The sequence below is a fragment of the Heteronotia binoei genome, chromosome 14, assembly GCF_032191835.1.
Source record: "Heteronotia binoei isolate CCM8104 ecotype False Entrance Well chromosome 14, APGP_CSIRO_Hbin_v1, whole genome shotgun sequence".
Classification (NCBI taxonomy): domain Eukaryota; kingdom Metazoa; phylum Chordata; class Lepidosauria; order Squamata; family Gekkonidae; genus Heteronotia; species Heteronotia binoei.
The window spans coordinates 35,688,594-35,715,633 of NC_083236.1; the positions used below are offsets into that span (position 1 = coordinate 35,688,594).

A 27,040-nucleotide genomic window follows, 5' to 3' on the forward strand; every position below is an offset into this window, starting at 1 on the left:
CCTTGACCAGTGAGGAAAGGCAGTGTAGGATAGAGTATCTGAAAGGGGGCCAGAAGAGGTCTAGGTTTGCTTACCTTGCCAACCATGTGCTTTGTGCATATGAACATATGTAGCTGCCTTATACTGAATCAGACCCTCGGCCCATCAAAGTCAGTATTGTCTACTCAGACTGGCAGCGGCTCTCCAGAGTCTCAAGCTGAGGTTTTTCATGCCTACTTGCCTGGACCCTTTTTAGTTGGAGATGCTGGGGATTGAACCTAGGACCTTCTGCTTACCAAGCAGATGCTCTGCCACTGAGCCACCGTCCCTCCAGCACTTGCTGGAGGCCACTCCTATAAAAGGATACTTTTGTCAAACCTCCAATCAGAGGCCCAAATGAGTGCTCCTGCTGGTGACTTTGAGTGGGACATTATTATATGTAAATGTAGTGAGGCGTGGCAACAATAAGACTTGAATCTAAGATACGGAGGAATGGGATACAGCGAGAGCTTACATTTTGTCTGGCTTACACCATGCTTCCCTGCTTGTTAACTGTGCTGAGGGAATTCATATACAGTGACTTCTCCCATCACTCAAATGGTGATGATGTTACCTTCTCTAGCCTGTTCCTGTTGGGGGGATTTAGTGTTTTGTGTTGGACCTCACCATGCTGGCCTCAGTAGCCCTTTGCTGGCTAGAAGCGCACCTGGGCTGTGGGTCTTGTGTTTCTGTCAGCCCAAACAATTTAGCAAACGTTTTATGGTTAAAAATACAATGTAACAAGGCCACAGGAGCTCAGGAAACCTAGATCAGAATGCTTTCTTCCCTAGAAGAGAACTATTTGAGGTATACTAACAAAAGGAAAGCTATTTATAAATTGCCTATTTATGTTCTGTTGAATGAGTCTCGTTTTCTGCTACCATTATTTCTTCTCTATCCCTGTCCTTGTCACATCTTTACAAAGTCCAGACATTTTGGACCATAAACCCTGTGGGAGTGCCAGGTTTGTTTCAGTCTTTCATTTGGCCCCTGGCTCACAGAGGATGGCAAGAGATGGTCTTTGCCATACTGATTTGGCACCTCACCAAATCTGGGGTGATTTCTTGGTAGCTTGAACTAGTAGCTTGAACTTGGTAGCAGAGAGACAGAGGAGGACAGTAAGAAAAGGAATTTCAGATTATGGATGCTATTTTAATGATCAGTACTTAGGAGTTTACATAGTGCTATTAACTGTTCAAAAAAACTCTAAAGTGGATCAGGAACAGGGCTTCTTTTTCTAGTGGAATGGAGTTCTGGAACCTCTTCTTTGCAACAAAATTCTAAAAAAAAAGTTGAAGAGTTCATGACAGGCACTCATGTGTTTTTCCTTCATTTCCCCCTTGAGAGTTCTGACATCTTTTTTTTTTTTTTTAAAGCCCTAATCAGGAGTATTCCCTCCTCTCAGTGCCACCACTTCAACATGCAGTCAGATCTAATGGGCTCCAGTCCTGCCCTCTGAACTCTGCTCTGAAGCACAGGCAAAGAGTTCAGGTAAAGCCAGCTCATGCAAACTGGGTAGGGCGTTGTTACGTGTTCTTTGTCCCTTGTTTAAATCTTTGTGGTGCAAAGTCAAGTTTGATAGGTTTCATATTTAACAATTACAATTAAATTTTCATTATTGGAAGCATAAAGAGAGATCAGGGTTTGTTGGTTTTTAAGAAGAAAATTACATAATTAAAAAAAATCTCTATATTGTCTATTATTTGCAAAATAGGAAAAGGAAATGCTTTTAATACAGCAAGGGCCATTGGTCAGTAGCAAAGACTGGATTTGGGTTTAGGCCCTGTTCTCTTGCATATGCTCAGCGACTGGCAAGTTTCAATTCTACTTTTGCTAGAAATGGAACCTGTTCTGGTGTCTTGACCCAGGATCCCTCTAATTTTTTGGAATCCTTACAGGGTTGCATGACCATTCCAATCAATGTTACTTCTTTCTTTAGATTCTCACTGGAAATTGGTGTGTTTAAAATATTTTACCCTGCCTGTCAATTTAAAATATTCTACCTTGTCTATCTATCGCTTAAGGTCCCTAGATGTTTAAGGCAGTTGATCATAATAAGAACAATAAAGTGGGAAGTTTAAAATGAGGAAAACAATAACAAACAAGTCAGTCATCCAAAAATACTGTTAACAGAAGTTAAATTAGATGAGCCACAAGCTGCCAAAGGCTGGAGTACATAAAATAGTCTTTAACAGATGGCAAAAAACTAATAAATTGGCACTTGTATATGAAATACTTGGAACAGGGCTAGCTCTGTCACTAGGCAAACTAGGCAACTGCCTAGGGCGCTGGCCTGAGGGTGCTGAATTGGGTGCCCCCCATGTGATTCAGTGACATTATCAGTGCCAGAAGTTAGCCTTGCCTAGGGTGCCAGACAGTCTAGGGCCGACCCTAACTTGGAAGGTCTGAGGAAGCACTGTATAAATTAGTTTTCAAAGTTGTGACATGCACTTCCCTCCACTTCATAAGTCTCAGTGTTGGGTCACCACACATACATTCAACAGAGCCAGTGTTGTGCTCCATCCAGTAGAGGGCATTGGTACTTTACCAAGTAACATGTTTGTGTGTGTGGCCAAATTCCAAGTTAAAAGGTACAAGCTCCATTTTTCCACAATTGTACATAAGCCGCAAGCCATCACAGACTTTAATACACTTAAGCCTGTTGGTTTTAGTAGTTTAATAGGTGCTTCACACTCTTATTTTGGTTTGTGATATAAAGCTGGATTCAAAACACCTTTTAGAGTGGAAGATGATGGTATTGCAATTGTCATTACTTACATAATACACTTATTTTGTTCTGTCCTGCCATGATATTTGGTCAGTCTCATACAGTGCTTTGTAATATTCATTAACCTTGTAAAAACCAAAAATGCTACATGTACCATCATCAGGGCCCCTTAAGTAGTGTTGGTGGTAACATCTTCCAAAATGGGCATTTTTGTCAGGTAAACTGATCTCTGTTGCCTGGAGATCAATTGCAATCCCAGGTCTCCAGCCACCACCTGAAGATTGGTAACCCTATGGCCTTAATGCAGTTTTTGAAGTGGATCGGCTTTTTTAATGAAACGTTTGGAAAGTGAAAGGAAAGGGACCAACTACGTGTGCAACCCTTTAACAAGCTGAACAGGAAATGTTGTCATGTTAAAATATATTACCTTCTTAAAAATAAACCTCTGTGTAATGAAACTGACTGAACCATAAATTTCTTGTGCTCTGGTACAAATGGGCTCAGTTTCATTGACGAGTTATGAAACTCCATAGGAAGAGAGGAAAATTCCCTTAGAAATGAAAGAAGAACCAACAGACTTCCCACTCCTAACTTCCTTGTTTATTATCAGGTTTCTCTCTTCAGACATTTGTACAGTTATCACACTACTAGTATTGAAAGTACTGTTTTCAGGATCAGAAAAGAAAACAAAGGTAAGGCATTCCCAGTGGTGACTGATTATCTGAGAAGTTCGAAGATGTGACGGGTGAAAAGAAAACATGGAGTACAGCCATGGCACTGTCTATGTCCCTTCCAAAGGACAACGTAAGACTCGTTTGCTGTGTTCTTTCCATCCAGGACTCAGCATACGTTTTTCTGTGCTGCAGGTCGGGTATGAAATCAGCCTGCAAAAGAACACGAGGTGGCTGCTTTGGGCTTCACGTTTTCCCTTTGATAACCTTAATTTTCAATCAGTTGGCTGCAAAACACTGAGTGCAGCCTGCTGGGAAAAAAGCAGATGCAGCTGACAGAGCCATTATTTCCAAACGGCTTCCCAGGGCGCATTCAAGAGCAATTGTGTTTGTTCGCCTGCTTCGACCAGGCTTTAAAGAAACTGTCATGGCAAATGACAGAATGAAGATGTATCTTCTCCCACGCCCTGCAGTAGGCAGAGGTGGATGAAAAGGGCTAGTGGGGCAGGAAATGAAGCAGCTACCTTGTGTCTTCTCCCTGAGAGCTAGTAAAAATCTGCACTACCCAATCTTTGAGGGGCTTCACTTCAGTTTATTTATACGGTACCAAGCCAACCATAAAAGCCTAATAATTTAAACAAATTTAAACACTGAATGGCAAAATTATCCATGGTTAAAACAGAATAGTAAAATTAATAAAAGTATTAATCAAATCAAGAGATATTTGCATTTCTAATACAAAGACAAGCATTACAAAATTTAGCTACCTGTTTTGTGATATTCTGATTGGCATCGAAGATGGACTAACTGAGCAGACGCTGTTAGCCCTGGCTTAGCCTTAACCCAAGGGAAAATTTATTTAGCATGGGCTAAATTATATCAAGGAAATCTTAGAAACACATGTTCAATTGTTTCTATTTCTTGCAACTCAAACTCTGATCAAATTTTCTTATACCTTCCTTCAAGAACAGCAGAAGGAAGAGTTGAACATCTTGCCAGGGATAAAGTTTTCCTCATCTTGTGATCCTCTAAGATAGGGGAGAGGAGTGAGACGATACCTAGTTGAATCAGACACAATAAAATCTGGGCATCTTGAGAGATCAAGGCATCTTTCTGCATCCTTTATCTTTTGTTGCAGAACCTTTTTGGCCTGATCTCTGTTAAGGGACAGAATGAACTGAGGGAAGGGGAGAGCAATACTTCACAGTGTGCCTGGAGAGCTGAAAGCTGATTAACTTTCATGGTGGCTCCCAGTGAAACACATTTTCTGAGATTTGCTGTCCATGTATGGAAGACAAGATAAACCAGTTGCAGATTGACGCACAAACCAAAATGGGGGAAAGAAAATTCACTGATTTGCAGTTTGCTCTCCCAGTTCCTAGCATCAACACTGCACTCAAACAGTTTTGTATCTCACATGCCAATCTGTTGTCAGGTTATACCGAAGAAGAAGAAGAAGAAGAAGAAGAAGAAGAAGAAGAAGAAGAAGAAGAAGAAGAAGAAGAAGAAGAAGAAGAAGAAGAAGAAGAAGAAGAAGAAGAAGAAGAAGAAGAAGAAGAAGAAGAAGAAGAAGAAGAAGAAGAAGAAGAAGAAGAAGAAGAGCAGATTTATACCCCACCCTTCTCTCTGAATCAGAGACTCAGAGCAGCTTACAATCTCCTATATCTTCTCCCCCCACAACAGACACCCTGTGAGGTGGGTGGGGCTGAGAGGGCTCTCAAAGCAGCTGCCCTTTCAAGGACAACCTCTGCCAGATTTAGTAATGTTTTAATTAAGTATTGACTGGTTTTAAATAATGTTAATTTAATGTTTTTATCTACTGTATTGTTTGCTTATGGATGTCGTTAGCTGCCCTGAGCCTGCTTTGGCGGGGGAGGGCGGGATATAAATAAAATATAAATAAAATTTTACTTACTTACTTACCCAAGGCCATTCCAGCAGTGCAAGTGGAGGAGTGGGGAATCAAACCCGGTTCTCCCAGATAAGAGTCCACGCACTTAACCACTACACCAAACTGGCTCTCTGGGGAGAGGAATGGGAGAGGAAGAGGGAGGGGAAAAAGAATGTTGAAGGGCTGTGAGGCTCAGCAGAAGCAAGCAGTGACCCAGAAATCTCATACCCACCACAGTCTTCAGGATTCTAGGAGCTGTCAAGCCAAGAGTCTGAGTATGTTAACTTCCTTTCATTCTTTTCCCCTTTAAACAACACTCAGCTGCTTTCAGCTCTCTATGCCTTCTGGAGCATATGCATTTCTCATCAGATAACTTTTGGGGTTTTTTTAAAGTCATATTTTTCTGCATAGCTATGAAATCCCTCCCTTGTTTGTGGATGGCCCAGTTTGGCTGCTTGCTTTATGGGAACACCCCACCCCTTACCTTTTTGTGCAATGAAGACAAACTAGCTGCTGCCTTGTTTGGGTCTGTTTTAGTGCCGTTATCTGGATTTGGTGATGATGGTGGTGGAGGAGAAGGAATTACAACTCAAGTTGCCAACTGGCCTGGAGAAAAACATCCTGTCCTTTTTTGCAGAGAGTTAATAATATTTATGTAGCAAGAGATGTTATTTTCCTCCATGCCATCAGAGACTTCAACTACCCATTTCCACACAGTCAACCTCTGTTAAAAGGCAGGACATTTTTCTCCAGATCCACTAGATGCTGTAGGCTCATTTAGGCCTTGGGCTATAGTTGACAGTTTGAGAAAAGTTATAATACAATACCTAATGATAGCTGTTGTGTTTTTCACACCCTGAACCACACTGTCTGGGGGTGGTGCCTACTCTGGATACTAGTTTCAACTTTCATAAGATGTGATGTTGAATACAAAGACCAGGTGCAACTCTCACCATCGTTGTATTCATTACTTATAATTACAAGTTATAATTATTACAGTGTTTAACTCTCCTTAGCAGCAGCTTTAACTGAACATAAGTCAAAGGAAGGTTTACTGTATTATTTGGGTTGCCAGGTCTGTGTTGGAATATACCTGGAGACCTTGGGGGTGGATCCAGGTGAGGGTGGGTTTGGGGAGGGGAGAGGTCTTAGCTTGGTACAAGGCCATAGAAGCCATCATTCAAAGCAGCCATTTTCTCTATGGGAGCTGATCTCTGCAGGCTGGAGATCTCCAGGCTTCACCTGAAGGCTGGCAACCCTATTTTGATGCATTATTAGTAGGGCAATAAATACAGAGCCTTTCCTTGGTTCTGTTCTGTTCCAAGTACAAAGCATGTCCCTGGAGCCAAGCAAAATGTTCTGACCTTTCACCTCTAGCTGGAAACTTGCCCATCATCACAGTGACAGCTTGCAAGCATGCAATAGACTAGGCCAGCAGCATTGGCCTGCACAACTCAGTAAGATAAGGGCATTCTCTAGTCCTATCAGGTGCTTGGTAAACCACATGTTCTTGTCGCCTGGCAGGCAGCTATGCATGTCTTTAACTTCTTTGGCTATGTAGATAACAATTTGTGCAGGCCTGACTTTAATGAATTTTGTCTTCCTTTATATCTATATATATCTCTAAGGGTAAAAAGTGTCCTGATGGTTTAATGTGAAAGTGTGCTTGCAAATGTTTATGGGCTGCACTGTGTTGGCTTTTTTCTATTTGTTGGAAGCATTCCTATCCCACTCTTCCTCCACAGATCTCAAGGTGGTTTTCTTTGGTGTAGTGGTTAAGTGTCCGGACTCTTATCTGGGAGAACTGGGTTTGATTCCCCACTCCTCTACTTGCAGCTGCTGGAATGGCCTTGGGTGAGCCATAGCTCTTGCACGAGTTGTCCTTGAAAGGGCTGCTTCTGGGAGAACTCTCTCAACCCCACCCACCTCACAAGGTGTCTGTTGTGGGGGAAGAAGATAAAGGAGATTGTAAGCTCTGAGACTCTGATTCAGAGAGAAGGGCGGGATATAAATCTTCAGTCTTCTTCTTCCTCTTCTTCCTCCTCCTCTTCTTCTTCCCTGTTAGGCTTACAACAATGCTGCAAAGCAGGTGAAACTGAAAGAGAGGGGCTGACCCAGGGTCACACAGCAGGTTTTATGATAAAGTGGGGATTTCAACTTGGGTCTCTCAGTCTGACTTTCTAGCCACTGACTCTCTCCACTTTCTCTTATGTATTTAGCAGGTCTGTGGAATGTTTGACCTGCCAAGCTGAAAGCAAGCTGTCCCTCACACATGCCTGACAAATCACAGCGGCAGCAATGGGAGATTGATTAAAAGTCCCTGGTTGCATGCTGCATGGCTTTTTACCATACATAGCTGCTGAACCCTTCATGGTTTTCAAGCCTGCTATAAAAGTTTGTTACTGAATGACTATAAAATGGTCTTGTCACTGGATCAGATAGGCAAAGAATTGTTCCAGAGGCAACAAGTCTTTTGTGCATATGGTGCTCTGCTTGCTGATACTTAGTCTGATCGCTGCAAATCTATTTGAGAGATTGGTCTAAAACAGCAGTGGCCAAACTGTGGTTCGGGAGCCACATGTGGCTCTTTCACACATATTGTGTGGCTCTTCAAGTCCCCACTGCCCCATTGGCCAGCCAGCGGCTTGGAGAATGCATTTAAAGTTAAAGTTGCTTTCTTTCCACTTCTCCCTCTCTCATCTATTTCCTTCCTTTCTTCCCTCAAACATCGGATGTTTATTCTATGTGGCTCTTATGTTAAGTGAGTTTGGTCACCTCTGGTCTAAAACATTTGGAGATGCATTCCCCATTGAAAGGCCTGGAAGATGTACAGTACCTGGTGCTTGGTGAACTGAACCCCACAGCTCTTGTTAGCAGGGTTATCAAGAGTATCAATACCGCCTCCTTCTGTCAGATTAAATTAGTGGTTAAATCTATTAACTCACCCGCTTTGGAGGCTAAACTGGGGCAGGTTGCACTTTTCAATTTCTTAACGACTGAATGATTGACATTTCTAGTTCTCTCTTTGCATGGTGCCTGTAAGTCAGCGGAGGGACAGAGGGATACAAGAGTCTCTTTCACTTTTCTCCCTCTTAAAATAGGTGGAGGGATTTACAATTGTCTGTCCAGCAGGGTCACTTCGTATTAATCAAAGTCAATACTTAAAGGGCATGAAGCAGTAGCCAGACAGTATGTGCGAAAGCAGGTTGGCTGGCATCTGTTTAAAGTAATCTCTCTCTCTTTCGGAGACACAGCTCTGCTGACTCCCCCTCCCCAAGGGTTAAGGCGTTCCATCCTGCAGGTGTCACATTGATCTCTCTGCCTGCACAGCCCTTATAATCTTTAATGCCAGAGTGGGAAAAGTGGTAATTAGCTTCTCATGAGAACCTGCAACCCATAGGTCAAAAGTGATGAGGTAATTTTCTAGATGGTTCCAGCAAGACTGTTTGCTGAGTGGATGTCTTCATCACCAGATGCTGCTTAGCCAAAAAACAATAATTTAGCTAAGAATCTGGAAAAGAAAGCTAGCTTGGATTCTGGTGGACGGAAGGCCTGGTCTACAATATGCTTATATTGCAATAGACAACAACACAAAGAACACTTAAGCTGTGACCATCTAACACAGGGGTGGCCAAACTGCAGCTCAGGAGCCACATGTGGCTCTTTAGCTCCCACCACCCCATCAGCCAGCTTGGAAAAGGCATTTGTCTCATCAAATCACTTCTTCAAGCCAAGCCAGCTGGAGGCTTGGAAAATGCATTTAAAGATAACATTGCCTTCTTTCTACCTCCACCCCACCCCCCCAATCTATCTTCCTTTTTTCCTGCTCTCAAACATCTGGTGTTCATGTCTTGTGGCTCTCAAACATCTGGTGATTATTCTGTGTGGCTCTTATGTTAAGCAAGTTTGGCCACCCCTGATCTAACACAATGTTAGATAGATAAGCTACATCAAGATGAGTAGCCATGTTAGTCTGTCTGTAGCAGTGGAAAAGAATAAGAGTCCAGTAGGAGGCTGAAGTTGGTTCCTTATTCCTCCCTATTTGTGACTTATTTGTGAATTCAACCAAAAACACTGAGGACAGTTTGAAAGCTCTGAACCTCAAAATAGGGTCTGGACCACCATATATCATACACCCTCAAGTTCAGGAAACTCTTTCCTTCTAGAGAATATGTGCTGGTTTCTGGCTCAAAGCACAGTTCTTGTGCCAGTTGCTCCGAAGCCCCCAGGACACTCACATAGGCAGACACTGGGACCAGGCTGTACCCCAATACAATCTTTAGGCCACCCCAAATGACACATCTCCATGCTCTGGAGACTGTCCCCTGTGAGAATATAAGCAGTGGTCCCCGGTCCAGACACTGGTTTCGGCACCACAAGCTTCTATTTGGATTACACCAAGACGCCCGTATTCCAAAAGAGCTTTGAATAAGGAGCTGGTTTGACTTTTTGCCCCCTACACCCCAAAACAAAGTATGGACCGACCCACGTTATGCACCCCCACATGCTGTTCCTGGTCCAACACAAAGCCAAAAAGTAGGAGAACACAGCCAAGGAACCACCTTTTAAATACAAAATAACTGTGTTCTGTAAGACGCTACACTTAGGCTATGTAAATAATTATATTCAGAAGATATCCCACAATTATACAAACAATAATGAATTATACACAGTGCTAGACAGACTCCTCCATAGGTGTTATGTTAATAAGATAAAAGTAAATGTCCAAACAGTCAAATTCTTAAAGCAGTAGCACACAATTCTCTTTGTAGCTCAACTCTCCATCCTCAGTTGTTGTAGACATGCTGTAGAGTGATTTCCGGATATGCATGCGTTTCAAGGACGGAGCCCTTTGTCAGGTAAGTATGAAGTTTATTTTATTAACATAACACCTACAGAGGAGTCTGTCTAGCACTGTGTATAATTCATTATTGTTTGTATAATTGTGGAGTATCTTCTTAATATAATTATTTATATAACCTAAGTGTAGTGTCTTACAGAACACAGTTATTTTGTATTTAAAAAGTGGTTCCTGGTCCAAAGCATAGTTCTTGTGCCAGCTGCTCCAAAGCAAGGTGTTCCCAGGACACTCACACAGGCAGACACTGTTGCCAGACTGTACCCTAAAACAATATTTGGACCACCCCAATTAACACATCAAACTGTCCTCAGTGTTTTTGGTTGAATTCATGACTAAATCACAAATAAGGAATGAATAAGAATTGGGAAACAGGAACCAACTTCATTCTTCTCCTGAATCCAGTAGCAATGTAAAGACTAACAGCATTTGTGGTAGATAGGGTATGAGCTTTCATGAGATAGTTAAGTTAGTTTCATGAGATAGTTAAGCTAGTTTTGCTTTTCTGCTGTATGATTTTACAGCACTGTGTTGTCAGTAGAATACATATTTGTCTTGACAGAAATTAAATAAAACTCCATAATATTTTAATAAAATAAGGAAAAGGTTTGGTTTATTGTTTTTAACAGTGCTGGGAACCCACAGGGTTCAGCTTTGGACACACACTCTCATGCTTTTTTCAAACTGACAGTGTGCGTGAGTGAACAAAAGGCAGAAACGGAGCTGCCTGTCTCACTTGCGATGGGAAAAAAACTGAGTGATATCATAACAGTTACAAGTGATTTGAGGTGTGATTTCTCTCAGCCTGCTTTTGAGGCAGAAGAGCCTACACCAGATAACTATTGCTTTGAAAATCCACATAATAAAATGTCATTCCAAAACAGGGGTGTCAGATCTGACTCAAGAAATATCTGGGGACTTTGGGGGTGGAGCCAGGAGACTTTGGGGGGCAGAGCCAGGAGCAAGGTTATGAAAAGCACGAATGAACTCTGAAGGGAGTTCTGGTCTTCACATTTAAAATGACCACACTCCTTTTACTCCTTTTACACCCCCCCCCCCACTATACTTCAAAAAGATTGGAACGGGGTCCAGTTCTATGAGCCCCCAAAAGAAGGTACCCACAGGGAAAAAATGCAGCTTTTAGGCCCTCTCCACATGAAAAGGTGTTCTTCCCACTCTCAGGGTCTCTCAGTGGCTGTCCTGGAACCGCTCTGCAGTTTCTGAAATACCTTTGTTTTCACTAGATCAGGAGACAAGGCATTTGTTTTGTAACACTGCCCAGCTCCTGAGCAGACTGTGTGACTCTCAGCAGCAGGTCACGTGCCTGGCTAACGTGGATGAAGGCAGAGCAGTTGCCGGAGACATGTGGTCCAATAGGAGATACAGTACAGTGCTCTTCCTCTGGGGATTAGCCCAGAATGCCATGTCTGTGCTGGTCCTAAAATAGGAGGGGGAGGCAGCACAATTCTGAACTTCTTGCAGCATCCACAGAAGGAACACTGAAGCGAGTGCAGTCCTTGGATGGAGTCTGTGCACTGGAATGGTATGCACGCTTCAAGGGATCACCACTGATGCTAAATGCAGAAAACCAATTGTCTGGTTATTCTGCCAGAGTCTCCCCACTGCCTCAAATTCAATAGATGAATTTCTCCTCCTGGCTCTAATGACTCCCACTGAAGGACTGGGGAAGGGCCTTGAACTATTATTTACAAATTTTGCATTTCTTTTAAAAAAGAAAATGCAACACAAATACATCTTCCCTCAAATGCTCCCCCTATAAACAATTAGTGCTCAATCATTTATCTGCAGTATTTGACTATAGCATTTGCACAGTACAATACTGAAATATAATTCTGATTATTTTTTTTTAAAGCCTACACTAACATTGAAGTCCTAACACTTTCTTGGGAGTAAGTCCCTTGGAATTGGCCTGAGTAATATTTGCAATAGACCTGCTTATGATTGCTTTCTAAAGCACTGTAAAATAATGGAATCCAGACAAACGCCCACAGTTAAGACATACAAAACAGCATTAAAAATATCAGACTTCCCTTCATAAATATCTCATTTTCAAATAAAACAGGTTTAAAATGGGATTTATCTATTTAAAATATTTCTGTCTTGCCTCTTAGCCCCCAGTTCTTGAGAAGGCTTCTAACAACAAACATTAAAACAGCACTGACAGTAACGTTGCAAAATGTTAACACATAAGCGATTAAAGCAGTAATAAGAGAACCATAAATAATCTAATAAAACCAGCCAGCAGTAAGATCTCAGGTCCCAAAGCAAGGGAGAACAAATTAAATAAAAGCAGGAACCTTACAAAACCAGCTAAAGATAGTCAAACCACAAATCAGGGGAAAAGCCTAAAATGAACTCAAGCACAATAAACAAAAGGCCTGGGGGGGGGGGGGAATAATGTTCTTGCCTGGCACCTAAAGCTAATTTAATGTGGAGAGGGAATTTCAGGAGGAGGAGACTGGATTTATACCCCGCCCTTCAACTTGGAGTCTCAGAGCTGCTTACTATCTCCTTTCCTTTCCCCTCTCCACAACAGACACCCTGTGAGGTCAGGCTGAGAGAGCTCTTTTGAGAACTGCTCTTGAGAAAGCAGTTATTTCAAGAACTGTGACTGACCCAAGGTCACCCTATTACAGCAAACTGGTTCTCATGCAATCAGGCCTGATTTTTGGCAGGAGCTCACAGGAGTGGAAATTTTATTGTGCTCTTTCATTCTTACCTCCCCCACACCCAATACTTGCTTCTGGGCTCCATTGTTCAAACTCCCTTTTCAGAATTTTGCTGAAAAGATTTGACAAACTGTCTAATATTTTTTGCCACAAAAAAATGGGAAAATAACCAAAACATATGAAGCAGACAGCCTGCTGGGTACCTCTGACAGCTCAAAGCAGGTGACACCCTCCTTCCGTTTCTTGTCCACAGAATCTGGCATACTGGGGTACATTGTCTCTGGTTATGGAAGCTGCATTTAGCCATCATGCCTAACGGCCATTGAGAGAACAACCTCCAGGTGTTTGCCTTGTCCATGAATGTGTCTAATGCTAAGATGTTATTTTACAGGGTTTGATCTAAAGACAGGCATAACAGTTGTAAAGAAATGGGCTTATTTTAGAAGTAACTCTATTCATACTAAACAAACCTTCAGGGTTCAGAATAAGAAAAAAAATGGTTCTTTAAGTTTGAAGGAGAAGCCAGCTCTGCAGAGTGCTGATTGGCTACCACCCATGATGTCATCCTAACCATCCCTCTGTCCTGGGACCAGTTTTGCACTTATTAAAAGTGTTTTCGATGAATGAGGCAACAAACGTATGTATGTATAGAATGTGTTTTTAAGAAATGTTTTAAAAGCCAGAGAGCTGATTTGAAGAATGGAAGTGGGGCAAGACTGAAGGCTGAGTCTTTGTGTCTGATTCTTTGGTATGCAGGTCAATCATTTTGCCAAAAATGGCTTATCCCACGGCTTGCTGTAGGCTGTCTTTTATATTACATCCATCTGCAACTCAGTGATCTACTTTTGAAGGAGGACAACATCAGACGAGCCGCTCATGAAAGATGCAGCTACAACATCTGTTGAAAATTTCTGCTTCTTGGGTTGCCTTGGTCAGCAGTCTCTCTCTTCTGAGAGCACCTGCTCCAATGTGACTCCCATTCACACAAGCAGATTACTCACATACAGTTATTTGGACAAGGAAGCAGCAAAAAATAATGTCTGTACGAGCTTGTAGTTTTCCACAGATGAAACCCAGTGGCTATGTATTGTATCACACAGATTCATTATCTAATCCTCTAAGAAGGGAACTGCTTACTTATTAATGATATTTTAAACTTGCTTTTCAGTCAAATGTTGATTCCCAAAGCATTGCGCTGCAATTAAAATCCTGCACAAATAATAATTAAAATGCAATACAAGAGGCTGATGGGGCCCAGCACGGACTAAAGAGATGCCTGGTATTTGAATACCACTCTGTCTGAAGGGTTAGAGCTTATGCAATTGAGGGGGGGGGGAAGAGCCATTGTTGGAGAAGGGGTCATATTTGGTTGCTGACCAGCCTCTCTGCTACTAATTTTTATTTTAGTGACATTTTGAGAATACCTCACTTATTAGCAAACAGATATAAAAGCAACTGAGGAGATACCCTGTGGAACTGACGGTTTATAAAGAACCAGCAGAGTCTAGCAAGGAATATTTCCTGAACCGAATCTGTCACACTGCAGATGATGGTGACTGCAGAAGTGCTGGTGGGGGCGGGGAGGTAGTCTCCTCTGCAGCATTTCAGATCACAGTAATCAAAATAAGCACTCAAACTGATCTCTGTAGTTTGTAGATCATCTCCAGAGGCCCCACATGGAGGTTGGCAACCTTACCTCCAAGGCTGCCATTTTCCTCCAGGGTAGGGTTGTCAGGTCTGTGTTGGAAAATACTTGGAGACCAGGAGAGGGAGGGGGTTGGGGAGGGGAGGGGCCTCAACATGGTACAGTGCCATAGAGTCCACCCTTCCAAGCATTCTAGGCTTGCCAATTCCCAGGTCCCAGTGGAGGATCTCCCAGTTTGGCAGGCTCTTTCCCACCCCAGTCAGCTGGCTGGCAGGGGGAAGCCCCGCCCCAACAGCTTCCATGTGCCTCAGAAGGCTTAAGAAAACGCTTGGGAACAATTTGCTTTTAGAAAGGTGTGTGTGCCTTTAAATCTTGAGCCAGGCTGCATGGGGGCCAGGCGAGCCTGCAGAATAACCTGCCTGTTGGAAGAGAAGGAGCTCAGAACCTCTGTTTGTTTTACAGTCCCTAAAGAAGCCATTTGCACACTAAAATAGTAACCTCTGGTTTCCCTGTGTTAGTCTGAAAAACTGGGTTGAATATAAAGCAGTCAACAACTCTCATGGTGAATAAATTGCCCCCGTGAGACCATAAAGTGCATGCTTCCAAACTGTGTTTATTTCGGCTGCTGTGTGCCTCAGTGTGTGTGTGTGTGTGTGTGTGAGAGAGAGAGAGAGAGAGAGAGAGAGAGAAAGTGCAGCCAGCTCCTAGGAGATGACAAAATGGAGACTGTGTTCAGGAGAACAGCACTGCTGTATTTTTTATTTATTTAAGGGAATGGGAAATCATCCTGGCTCCACCCTGAAAGTCTCCCGACCCCATTCCCAAAGTCCCCAGGTATTTTCTGATGGCAACCCTAAAGTAGTCATTTTCTCCAGGGAAGCTGATCTCTGCCAGCTGGAGATCAGTTGTAAAAACAGGAGATCTCCAGGCCCCATCTAGAGGCTGCCAACCCTATGAGTCCAGGGGGAGTTACCTCTGTAGTCTGGAGATCAGAAGTTATTCTGAGAGAATTCCATCAAGGCCCAACTAAAGGTTGGCAAAACCTACTCTAGGCCTGACTCTTTACATTGTTTCTGTTAACTAGGCACACCTTCAAGATTACGCCAGAAGATTCTGAAAATTCAAAGTGGGACATTGCAGTTAAATTTTATATGGCATACTATGGCCTGTGTACGTGACTTGTGCTTTATTAGTTCATGTTTTATTTAAGACTTACACAGAGCTGCCAGCTAGACAAAGCCCTTTACATTTCCTGCTTCTGCAGTACTTGCTATAGCTAAGAAAAGAAAATGTGTGCTTTGAGAGAGGTCCTGAGGACAAAAAGTTACAGTAAAAGGTATCATGTTATTTAAGAGACCTAGCTCCAAGGAATTAGTAAAATGGACCTGCTATTTAAATATATAGCTAGAAGGTTAAATATAGAAGAGTGAGGGGAAAGCTCTCTGGAAACAAGAGCAGAGATTAATAGCTATGGTTGATTTAGTCTGCTTTTCTAAAAAGGCTTTGAAAAGAATAGTGCCAAAGCAGTTAAGTAAAAGGATACTATAATTAATCCACTGGAGACCAACCACTGAGCTTTGGCTGTTAGTATTAAAGAATGAAAAGTCAAGCATGCGTGAGAGACTGAGGGAGAGAATTCACTACCACCCCCTATACTTTTTATTACTATGTTTTGGATCATGAGTAAGTAACAACAGAGTATTTGTATGGCACTTTTGAATGTTTAAAGCAAATGACGTTGTTGCATGGTTGTCCTTACAACAAACCAGTAACATAGATAGTAGTACTGGTGTCTCTGTGCTGTATAGATTTCCTGATTTGTAGGTGAGATTACTGGCAAATGCCATGAGAATTGTGAACATTCAATTGGCCACAAACAGTTTGCTGGTATGCTTATGTTTCATTCCTCCCACCTCCTTTTACTCCTTACATGGAGAATTTCCCAGTTTGACACTGCAGGCATATCAGTGAACTGAATCTTGTTTGTTACTCACATAGACTAGAAATATTAGTATGAATTTGGGTCTATATAGTTTTGCTTAAAGCATCACCTAAAGGGAATCTGCTTGCAGGGGAAAGGGTGGAGGTCTGAGACCAGAGCTTTGCAAGAATGTATGTGGAAAATGTATACTTTTTACAGTTTGGATTTTGGAGACAGATCTGGGAAAGTTGAGTTGGTTGAAGGCAAAGCTCCATTAAGTGTAATGGCTCACTCAGCAGGGCTTGCTTCTACTTCTAAAGAGACTGCTGGCTTCCCAAGAATATGCTTCTATATTGGCTACCTGGGGTCTGAGTTCCATAACGGCTGCCATCACCATTCAACCCTGCCTATTTGTGCGTTTATATAGCTCAATGTAGATGCATGGTCTTATTAGTACAATATTAAGTTTGTATTTTCTACTTTTCTGAATCAAAATAAAAAATCTACCTGTGTATGTAAAGTGCCATCAAGTTGCAGCTGGTTTATAGTGGCCCCACAGGGTTTTCATGGCAGGTGATTAAGCAGAGGTGGTTTGCCACTGCCTTCCTCTGCAAAGTCTTCCTTGGTGGTCTCCCATCCAAGTACTGACCCTGCTTTGCTTTTGAGTTCTGATGAGATTGGGCTATACATTCTACACTCCCAGTATACCTGTACATTTAGGTAACCCAGGAAGCAAGCTTAAGCAGGTCTACTCAGAAGTCCCAGGTCAATTCAATGGAACTTACTCCCAGGAAAATGTCCTTAAGATTCCAGCCCTGTCAAGGTTCTGATGTCTGTTCCCTTCCTACTGAAGTTGAAGTGGGTAGCCTTCTTGGTGGTAGCATCAGATCTTTAGAATTCTATTGCTCTTTTCTGTCTTAAGTATTTTGAAGACTGAACAAAACCATACTGTTGATTAAAAATCTGAAACATAATGCTATGGTTGGTTTGCTACTTGTTCTGTATTTAATGAATTGTTTCCTGTGATTTGAGTGCCAAGATCAGTTGAAAGAGGTTTTGAACATTTCCCCCAGCATCGTTAGACCTTCCACCTGAGACTATGGCAGGTGGTATTACTTCTTCACGGCTTTGATGGTACTGTCAGTGAATCTTTGCAACAGAGATATGCAGGAATGTAACACAGGAATGCCCTTCTCTGCCTTTAGGGCTCCTGTTTATTCTTGCAACAAAAGAACAGCACAGCTAGTTCTCAGAAGCAAGGTGAGGTTAAAAGTTTCAAATGTTTTTAAACCCAAAATATTTATAAAGGAAATTTTACAAAGAATGCACTGCACAGCCTTCCAGTGATCTCTCAACTAAAGGAAATTTAAATCCTGTAGCATCATCCCCAGCACTTCTCACTTTCACAGAAGTGTATATAGCAGTTTACTTACCATGTCTGAATAGATCCAACAAGCCTTTTACATTTCTGAAGGTTACCTCCTCGCAAACACACACGTATTGTATTTACTCAAAAGCAATATTAGTATTTTTTATCCATCAAGAGGGGATCATTTTAAATTTGCATGCAAATTCAGTTATGTCCTTTAATAATTTTAGAGGGTCAAATTTTGTCTTCCTGTCAGGTAAATGCAATACTCATGCTGAAATCTTTGTCCCATCCTGAAAGTGGGTGTGGGTGTTTTTTCTTTTATTTGGTACAAAAAACATTAAGATAGTTCTTAATTGTTCATATTACAAATTCACATTTGTCTATGCTGGGAGACTCAACAACAAACTGAGATAAACCACTTCCATGGGCATGCACAGAAGTAAGCCCTGTTGTAGTCCATATTTGTGCATAGAACTGCAGCCAAAGTAATACTGTGCCATCATGGATGACCAAAGAAAAATAAATGAAAGCAATCATTCTAGGTACTTTAATCTTGAAGTTAAATTCTACCCATAAGAAACATTTTAATCCTATTGAAAAATTTAAAAATTCAATTGCAAATTCCTATAGGTGCTTCACCTGGGCAGGACCCTCCACATTTGCCCCAAACTTTGCTATTGGCAAAATTCAGACACTGATCTCAAGAAAATGTGTTTAGGATTAAAGAGAAGAGCTGAAGAAGTCATCTGAGATCTCAGTGTGCACTTGCAGAAATGCAGATTTTAATCTTTGAACAGCCCTGGGTTTTGCCACCCTATCATGGCAGCCAGCACACTTGTTAGGCAGAAAAATAAGGAAACATCTACATTTCTGTGTTTTTTTTAAAGGGTGTGGGTGGTACCATGATAAGAGACAGGCTATCTTGTATATACTGTAAAAGCCAGCAACTGCATATGGAATGGTATCAATATGAATGATCAGGGAACTCATGAAGTTATTAAGCAGCAAGCTAGCAAAAGAAACAAGCAACTCACGCCTCCTGCAAGGCACCTTGAGAAGTTTCCATTTCATCACTTCAGAAAATGAGTCAGGAATTGTATAGGCTGTTGCCGTCACTAAACAGTCTGCCACATCTTTGATTCTGCCACTGCTCCTAATGGAAAAAATCGTATTTGGCCCAGGGAAGTCCTTTGATCTGGCACGATTTCTTTTGCATCGTAACATAAAAGCAAAGGAGCACAAACTAAAAGGCAGCTAAGGCGCTCCCAACAACATATACCTGATGGATTAAGGCTTGTGGGAATTTCTGCCACTACAGACCAGATAAGGTCAGACCAGTTATGGACAGGGGGCGGGGAGGGTGTTCAGTAGGAACACAGTTCCTACTGACTTGGCATCAAGCCAGGACCTGATCTACATGATTTTTGAGGGGGGGCAAAATAAAAAATGGCGCCCCCCTTATGGGCCATTCTATTTTATGGTCCCATAGAATACAATGGGCTCCATACCCAATTTGGCATTCCCCCTCTGTTGGCGCACCCTCCTTTGCCCCCCTAGATCCGGCTCTGCATCAAGCGGTGTGGCCTAATATGCAAATAAGTTCCTGTTGGGCTTTTTCCTACAAAAAGCCTTGTGTGAAACAATGGTGATATCAGGGTGTGTGGCCTAACATGCAAATGAGTTCCTGCTGGGCCCTTTCTACTAAAAAAGCCCTGGTTATGCTTATAGTGCAGTGTTTCTCAGTATGAAGGTCAAGGGCATTCACACATCCTTTCAAGGACAGGAAGCAAGCCCTTTTCTCCTGCCATCTGGCTTCTGTGAAAAGAGCCTTCTCAATTTTCTATACATGGGCCCACGGACATTCCACCTCAGGGGAAGGGGGTGGAATCAGCTTCTTGCAAAAGGCAGCTTATAGAGCCACTCCTGCCTGCAAACATCCAGCTTCCAGCTCACTAGTCAGAAAAACAAATAGCTCAGCCTTGGAAACTCTGAACGGCTGACTAGCCTTAGGGGAGATACAGTCCTAATGTAGTCATTATACTTGCTTCTGGTATAAAATTGAATTTATTTTACTCTGTTTTCCAATGCAAAGTATTTTGACTCAGAGACGAAGCAGGAGAGAGACCACTCTGCATAGAGAGAATGTTGCAATGAATGGCGTTTTCAATTGAATACCAGTAGTTCAGGTTAGGTTTTCTATTTCTATGAGATGCTTTTGACAGTTTTCCCACAATCCTTCCTAGTACTGTTCATCTGGTTTCTATCTAGAAGTTATTTAACATTCAGGAAGTTTTGTGCTGTCTCTGGTGTGGGTTCCCTTCCAATCAAGGGGTGAGACAGATCAGAACTTGGGCTTTTGGATTTGTGGCCAGGTTGCCAGGTCTGGGTTGGAAAATACCTGGAGGCTTTGGGGGTGGATTCAAGAGAGGGCAGGGTTTGGGAAGGGGAGGGACTTCAGCATGGTCCCATGCCATAGAATCCACCCTTCAAAACAGCCATTTTCTCCAGGGGAGCTGATCTCTGTCAGCAGATCAGTTGTAAAAGTGGTAGATCTCCAGGCCAAACCTGGAAGCTGGCAACCCTAATTTGTGGCCCTATAGAATCAGCCTGTCCTGTAGGCCACATACACAAACATTCTTCTTAAACTTGGTTTCGAAGTGAAGTGATATGGGTCTCATTGTATTGGCATGAGGCTGCAAAAAGACAGAAACTATACACAGGATGGATATGGCTTGCCACCACACTATGAAAAGCTGTATGAGAGATACAGAATTTTGCCTGTGAGGACCTGGCCTCCTCATGAATATTGCAGGACTTCCCCCTGAATTTCTGGCTTTTGTTTAAAAATACAAGTCTCTAGTCCTTTTACTTGTGGCAATATAAGGAAGAACAAGCAGTATATTTATAATTATCCAGTAAGAAATAACTGACTTTCACTTTCCAACATTGTGGTCAACAAGTACAAAGGCATTGGAACAACTGAAACACCATGCCCTTATTTTAAAATGTTAATAAAAGAAAACTATATAATTGAACAGTGTAACAGAGTTCCCGTATTTACATCCTGGCACTCTAATGAATTCTCTACCTCCTTTTACCCTCTCACTATGAAATTTCTCCACATGAATCTACTTAATAAAATTTGACCAGATGGACCGATTAATGCTTTATGGTTGGCTACTGATTATTGTTAAGTTATTCTGTGGCTAAGAGGGTTTTTTGTCAACTGCAGACATAAGAATGTCTGACTAATAATGTCTCTAACATGCTTGCACAGAAAGGACAAGGAAAAACCTGGATGTGATTCTTCCTTGAAAACTGGGTAACACAGAACATAACATTATTTCTTATGATCTCACCATATTTTGCCCCATGCAGCTTTAATAATGACAACTAGTCATTGCATGTTTATAAATGTATTTTTCACCATATCAATACAACCAGTGATTGGGTAACTTCTTAGGTAGACAAGGTATGTAATGTTATAAGGCAAGATATATTACATTTGTTTCCACTGGCTTCAAAAACAGTAAAAGGCATTAATATCAAATGATGTGAAATAATTTTTTTTTACAAAAAAATCAGAAAACTACAAACCAAACAACTTCCGAAGTACAAATATTACAGAATTTGGATACCGGTTCGTGTTCAGCAGGTAAAAGTCAGCTTTGAATTAAAGTCAACGGAAATATAAGCAACATAGAAATCCTATTACCATCAGGTGTATGTCTTGATGAAACTAAATGATATTTCTACAACAAATTTGGGCACATATTCCATCAGGAAGTTTTCCTGTGCAAGTCCCACTGAAATGAACGGGATGTGTGGATTGTACTCTCTGGGATTAGGGAAACAATTTAAAAGATACTCAGATTTCATTTAAACCATTCCCACAGTAGCAACAGTTTTAAAAGATAACCCCCACCCAGATCTGGATTATTGCACATACTTAAACAAAACAAATGTATATATATGGTATTTTTTTTTCCTGGCAACTGTGGGACACAGAGTGTTGGACTGCATGGGCCATTGGCCTGATTCAACATATATTCTCTTATGCTTAAGTTAAAAACGTCAATAAAATAAATTATAATTACAGTGAACTTTCTCTTCTACTGAATATACTGTTGCAACCTAGCAGTGGGTTTGCATGGCTAAGCCAACTCGGCTGTAATAAAATTAGTAAGAACCTATTTGTCTGTTATACAAACTGGGCAATATTAACATCTGTAGTCACTGTTGCCACAGTAGATAGTTGCCAGAGCTTTTGTCCAGTGTTAAGATTATCCACAGTATATTCGTACTGTAAACCCATATTTAATTTTTAAAAAAAGGTGGGGGGGGCAAAAGTGATCTAAACAATGTATTTCACATTGTAGAAAGGATCTTATTTCCTGAAAAGTTGCTCCACTTTAAATAGCATCTTACTAGCACCTGCTTGAATTTGGAAGCAGATACAGCATGTTCCTTTTCTGTGGAAGTAGAAACTGCTTTAAAGTCACAGCTGGCTTACGGCGACCCCGTTGGGTTCTCATGGCAAGAGATGTTCAGGGGTGGTTTGCCACTGCCTCCCCGTTTCACAACCCTGGACTTGCTTGGCGGTCTCTCATCCAAATACTGACCAGCACCACACCTGCTTAGCTTCCAAAATCTACGATATGAAGCTGCCTTATACTGAATCAGACCCTCAGTCTATCAAAGTCAGTATTGTCTACTCAGACTGGCAGCGGCTCTCCAGGGTCTCAAGCTGAGGTTTTTCATGCCTATTTGCCTGGACCCTTTTTAGTTGGAGATGCCAGGGATTGAACCTGTGACCTTCTGCTTACCAAGCAGCTGCTCTACCACTGAGCCACCATCCCTCCATCAGGCTAGATTGGGCTAGCCTGGGCTGTCCAGGTCAGGGCCCGTTTTCTGAAAGGTGGCTCAATATACTAACATTTAAAACGAAAGGCACAACCCGGCCCAAATTAAGCATGAAATTAAACCTAAACAACTTCAGCATAAATTAAGCAATGCTTAGCTCTCCACTGAAATCAATGGGACCTAGTAGTGCTTAACTGTGGCTTGGCTGGGTCTAACTTTTGAAGTTCTCTTTCTTAAAACACAAGAAGAGGAATATTGCATAGAAAAATCCCTGGCAAAAATATGCTTTATTCTAGACACAAGATACTTCTGGACTGTATTTAACTAGCACAAAAGCCCAGGCATTTCAATGTCACACAAGTCACATTTAATGAAAAAAAGACTGACTATACTCTTTGGAACTGTTGGTAGCAAGTCTCTTACTTCTTTACATATTTTACTTACTTTGCATGCTAATAGCAATATGACATTACTTGGTTTTTAATGCTTTTGTGAACTCTACAGAAAGTTAACCTAATGATGAAATTTTTTTTGACAGTGTTAATAAGGACAACTTCAAAGCTACCACAATTCCAGTGGGCCACATCATGAGTGGTTAAGGATCAAGCCTTTCACACAATATAGGCTGCACATGAGTTACACATACAACACAAGTTTATTCAAGTTTTGCTAAAGAGCCGTGCATATATTAGTTAAAAACGTCGATGCGACATCTTCCAAAGAATAAATTCTTTTCTGTGAATGCTTATAAATGTGCAAAAGAGACAAAACCCATCCAGAGAACCAATTTAGCTTAAAAGCGACACACATTCGTCCATCAACTCTGTGCAAAATCAGCTCCATAAAAATTAGAATCCGATACCATCGAGGACTTACAATATATTTAGAATTACATCTGTATGAGAGTTGCACAAATATAGTATGCTCTATGATCACATTATTTTATAGACAATATGAATGTGGTTTGCAGAGATGCACAGAAACATTGCTCATTGCAACATCTTTCACTACAATAAGGAAAAAGTTTAAAACCTTTTAGGCTTTTGAAAATACTTGCACGCTGTCACAGGGACATTTTTTTTTGAGAGTTGTAAAAAATGCTAGCAAATGGCTAGTCTAGTTTATGATACAAACTCATCCCAAAGTAAAAGCCATAAATGTATTCTTTAGAATTAAGGAAACCATTTAAGGAACACATCAGATGTTACAGAGGTTATCCTTGGAAGGCACCTAAAATCTGAATTAACTTCTTGTTTAGAATGACATAGTTTTAGCCAATATTTGCCTGCAAGGTTCATCTAACTATGCTTCAGCTAACTGACAAGCATGGACACACATGTGTCCATTTGGTGGCTTATATGCAAAAGCAACTGAGTGGCTATTTGTTCAATAATCAGCATCTGGATGTAAAATGTACCAAGTCTCAGCCATTTCCCACAGACTATTAACTGCATCTATAACAAAAAGAGTACCACATGTTACACAGCATAACTATATTGAGGTCGAGGGGGTCATCAACATTTGAACCACTCATTTTAAAAATACTCATGGGGATGGCATTACGTTGTTACCTGAGTGCTACATTAAATGGAATTTAAAGAGGTTTTCCATTCTGGCCAAGGGAACAGGGACAATATATTGCACATTTCATAACATGGCACATTTCATAAAGCTACAGTTTTTTACACCAGCAATAAGCAGGTTTAAGTTATGACCACAACAATACAAATAAATACGCATATTAAAAAAATAAGATATGCCATAAAGCAGTGGTTTCCCATACATTCCACCTTAAGGAAACACTTTCCACAATGGTGCAATCTAATAACCAGCCCCCAAGAACTTTCCATGGAACTCCCATATTGTAGAGGATCCTGGAGCACAGAGTAAATTTTCAGTGTTCACAGAGCCAGGCATTGTGATCCTTCCCTGGGGGTGCAGAGTCCGGGGGAAAGGGACCTCTGTTTCTGGGAAGCTACTCTGCCACTACCGATCTCCTTACTGAGGAGACCAGATAAACATCCTCTGGCACACTATTTTAAAACCACTGCTTTAAATATTGCTTTGGGGGAAGTGTCCTAATGCTGTTAGGAAAGGATAGTAGGGTGTGCTGGTTTGTGTACAGATAAATGTACAAGTGTAGCAGACAATTCCTCCAAAAATATATTGCATTTAAAAAATACCCAAGCCTCCTAGGGAAAATATATATATTTGTTAAGACTCTACCGTGGCAATATATAGCATCTTTTTTTTTGCTTTATGAGAATACTATACACATTTGGTTCATGTGAAAATAGTAGCTTGCTTCTGCTCTTGCCAAAGTTTCAAAGGTATTCAGCAAAATCAGGTTCAAGCCCAACTCCTTTAAAAGCAGGGATGTTTTGCTACTCTGAGGCTGTGATCACACGCACACACTTTCAATCCACTTTCCAACTGGATTTTACTGTGTGAACTGGCAAAATCCAGTTGTAAAGTGCATTTACAGAGAACTGAAAGTGCATTATTTAGTGTGTGTGATCGCAGCCCGAGGGTCATTTCTAGCTCTGTCCCACCACTAGGCAGCAACCTCTGATAAACGTTTCGACAACACACAGACTAGAGCTACACACAGACACATAGAGACACATATTGTGTTTGGAAACGTGCATCTTGTTAAAAGTCATTGGGTTCTTAGCAATATTAAAAGAAACTACTTTAATCTTTATTGCAAAAAAGAGGTGATGTCACCAACAGTCTCAGAATATACAGGACAGTTTATATTCTGAGACACCTCTTCTGCCTCTTTGCTTGCAAAAGGCAAAAACAAACCCACTACCCAACTTGTTAATCAAAGCAGTAAGTTCCCCGAAACCCTATGGAAGAATATTAAACTGTGGCTCACAACTGGAACCAAATTTGAATGTATTCTCTTAGAAAACTGCAACTGCACACTAGGTAAGCAACTCTGAAAAGTTTTATGCAGACTTGTGCTCAGATCTGGTGAACACATTCCAGACATGCTTCACTCCAGCTGAAGTGGAGCTTCCTTCCTTTGCCAGCAGCACTTCCACTGGTGCGAGGGCTCAGTGAAAAAACATGGATTTCGCACAAACAGAAATACCTAGTAGCAAAGGGAGCGAGTTGTGCTGCAACTAGAGCAAACTCTGTACAAGCACAGCATCCACGCCTCCAAGTTTAAGCATATGCTCAAACCAAGCAGTGTATGACTGCAGTCTGATTATCCCACTTACTCAAGGGCAGTCCCAATGAAACCAAGGGAGCTAATCCAGAATAAATATGCTTTGAAAAATGTAAACTGTCTGAAAATTGTTAGCTAAGAAGCTGCAGAAATTATTTTCCAAACCTCTTCTAAATTAAATTCACAAACTAACACCAAGTGGATCAGAAGCTGCCTCTTCTAAAATAATATATTTTTTTGGGCTTGCTATGTACTTCCACGCTCACTTAAGCTCCTTGACACTTGACAAGTTTCTCATAACACAGCATTTTAGGAATTCCCCTACATGAAAATTGGAGCTCTAGCATCCAAGTTCACAGATACCTAGTCCTGGTTTTGTTTCATTCCTGTATTTTGACAGCAGCCTGTCATAACAAAACGGAGCAGAAAAGTTTTTCCTCTAACTTTATATGTCTACAATTTAACTTCATTTTCTCTCTGTCTCCAGGCTGCTGTTATGCAAGAACACAAAACCAAGGTGGCAACGATAGTACAACGATGACTGCTAACCCCCCCCCCAACACAAACCGGATACAGCAGCATAAACCACAAAATAATGTTTGCTGGCTATTAGTAAAATAGTGCAATCCTATAATTCCCTATGATCTAATGCACAGGCATGCATTTAGGTTTCTAAAATAATGTATTGCAGTAGCCATGAAAGCAACAGCTCTGGCAGAGCCCAAACTACCTACGTATCCCTTGTTTTTACAAGCAACTTTATAGCTCTCTCCCAACTGCAAATAACGTTACCATGGGCCATACTTAAAAAAAAAGTTCTGTTAAAATAAACCTCATCCTTTATCATTAAAACAGAAACATGCATTGGCCCCAACAGGAATGTACACTAGTCAAAAGTGAGGTTTAAAATAGCAGCATTAGGGATTTGCAAACTTTTCTAGCTCACTCATCAGCAGAACCTATAGCAGGGAAGCATAACTTGTTACCCACCAAGCTCATCAGTTTATCATGGCTTGACAATCCCCCATTTTTTTTGCAGTCCCAGGCAATGAAATCAGGAGGTTTGTCAAGTTGTTGCCGGACTAACATTCACAGCTCCTCGATTTCAAGTTGTGATGGCCTGGCCAAAGGCCTCAATCCTCACAAGAAACAGCTGGGGGAGGGGGAGGGATGTAAGTGCAGCAACATAAGTGCCAAAAAGTTCT

General features: G+C 41.4%; 1 protein-coding gene across 1 annotated transcript in view; it reads left to right on the forward strand.

The window, feature by feature from the left end:
• The first annotated feature begins 10,133 nt into the window (after window positions 1-10,133).
• The window catches only part of C14H16orf46 (chromosome 14 C16orf46 homolog), a 39,400-nt gene continuing 22,493 nt past the window's right edge, over window positions 10,134-27,040 (forward strand). The window contains exon 1 of the mRNA XM_060253828.1: window positions 10,134-10,167. Within this exon, the coding sequence (XP_060109811.1) occupies window positions 10,134-10,167 (34 nt within the window). The remainder of the gene's footprint in view (window positions 10,168-27,040) is intronic.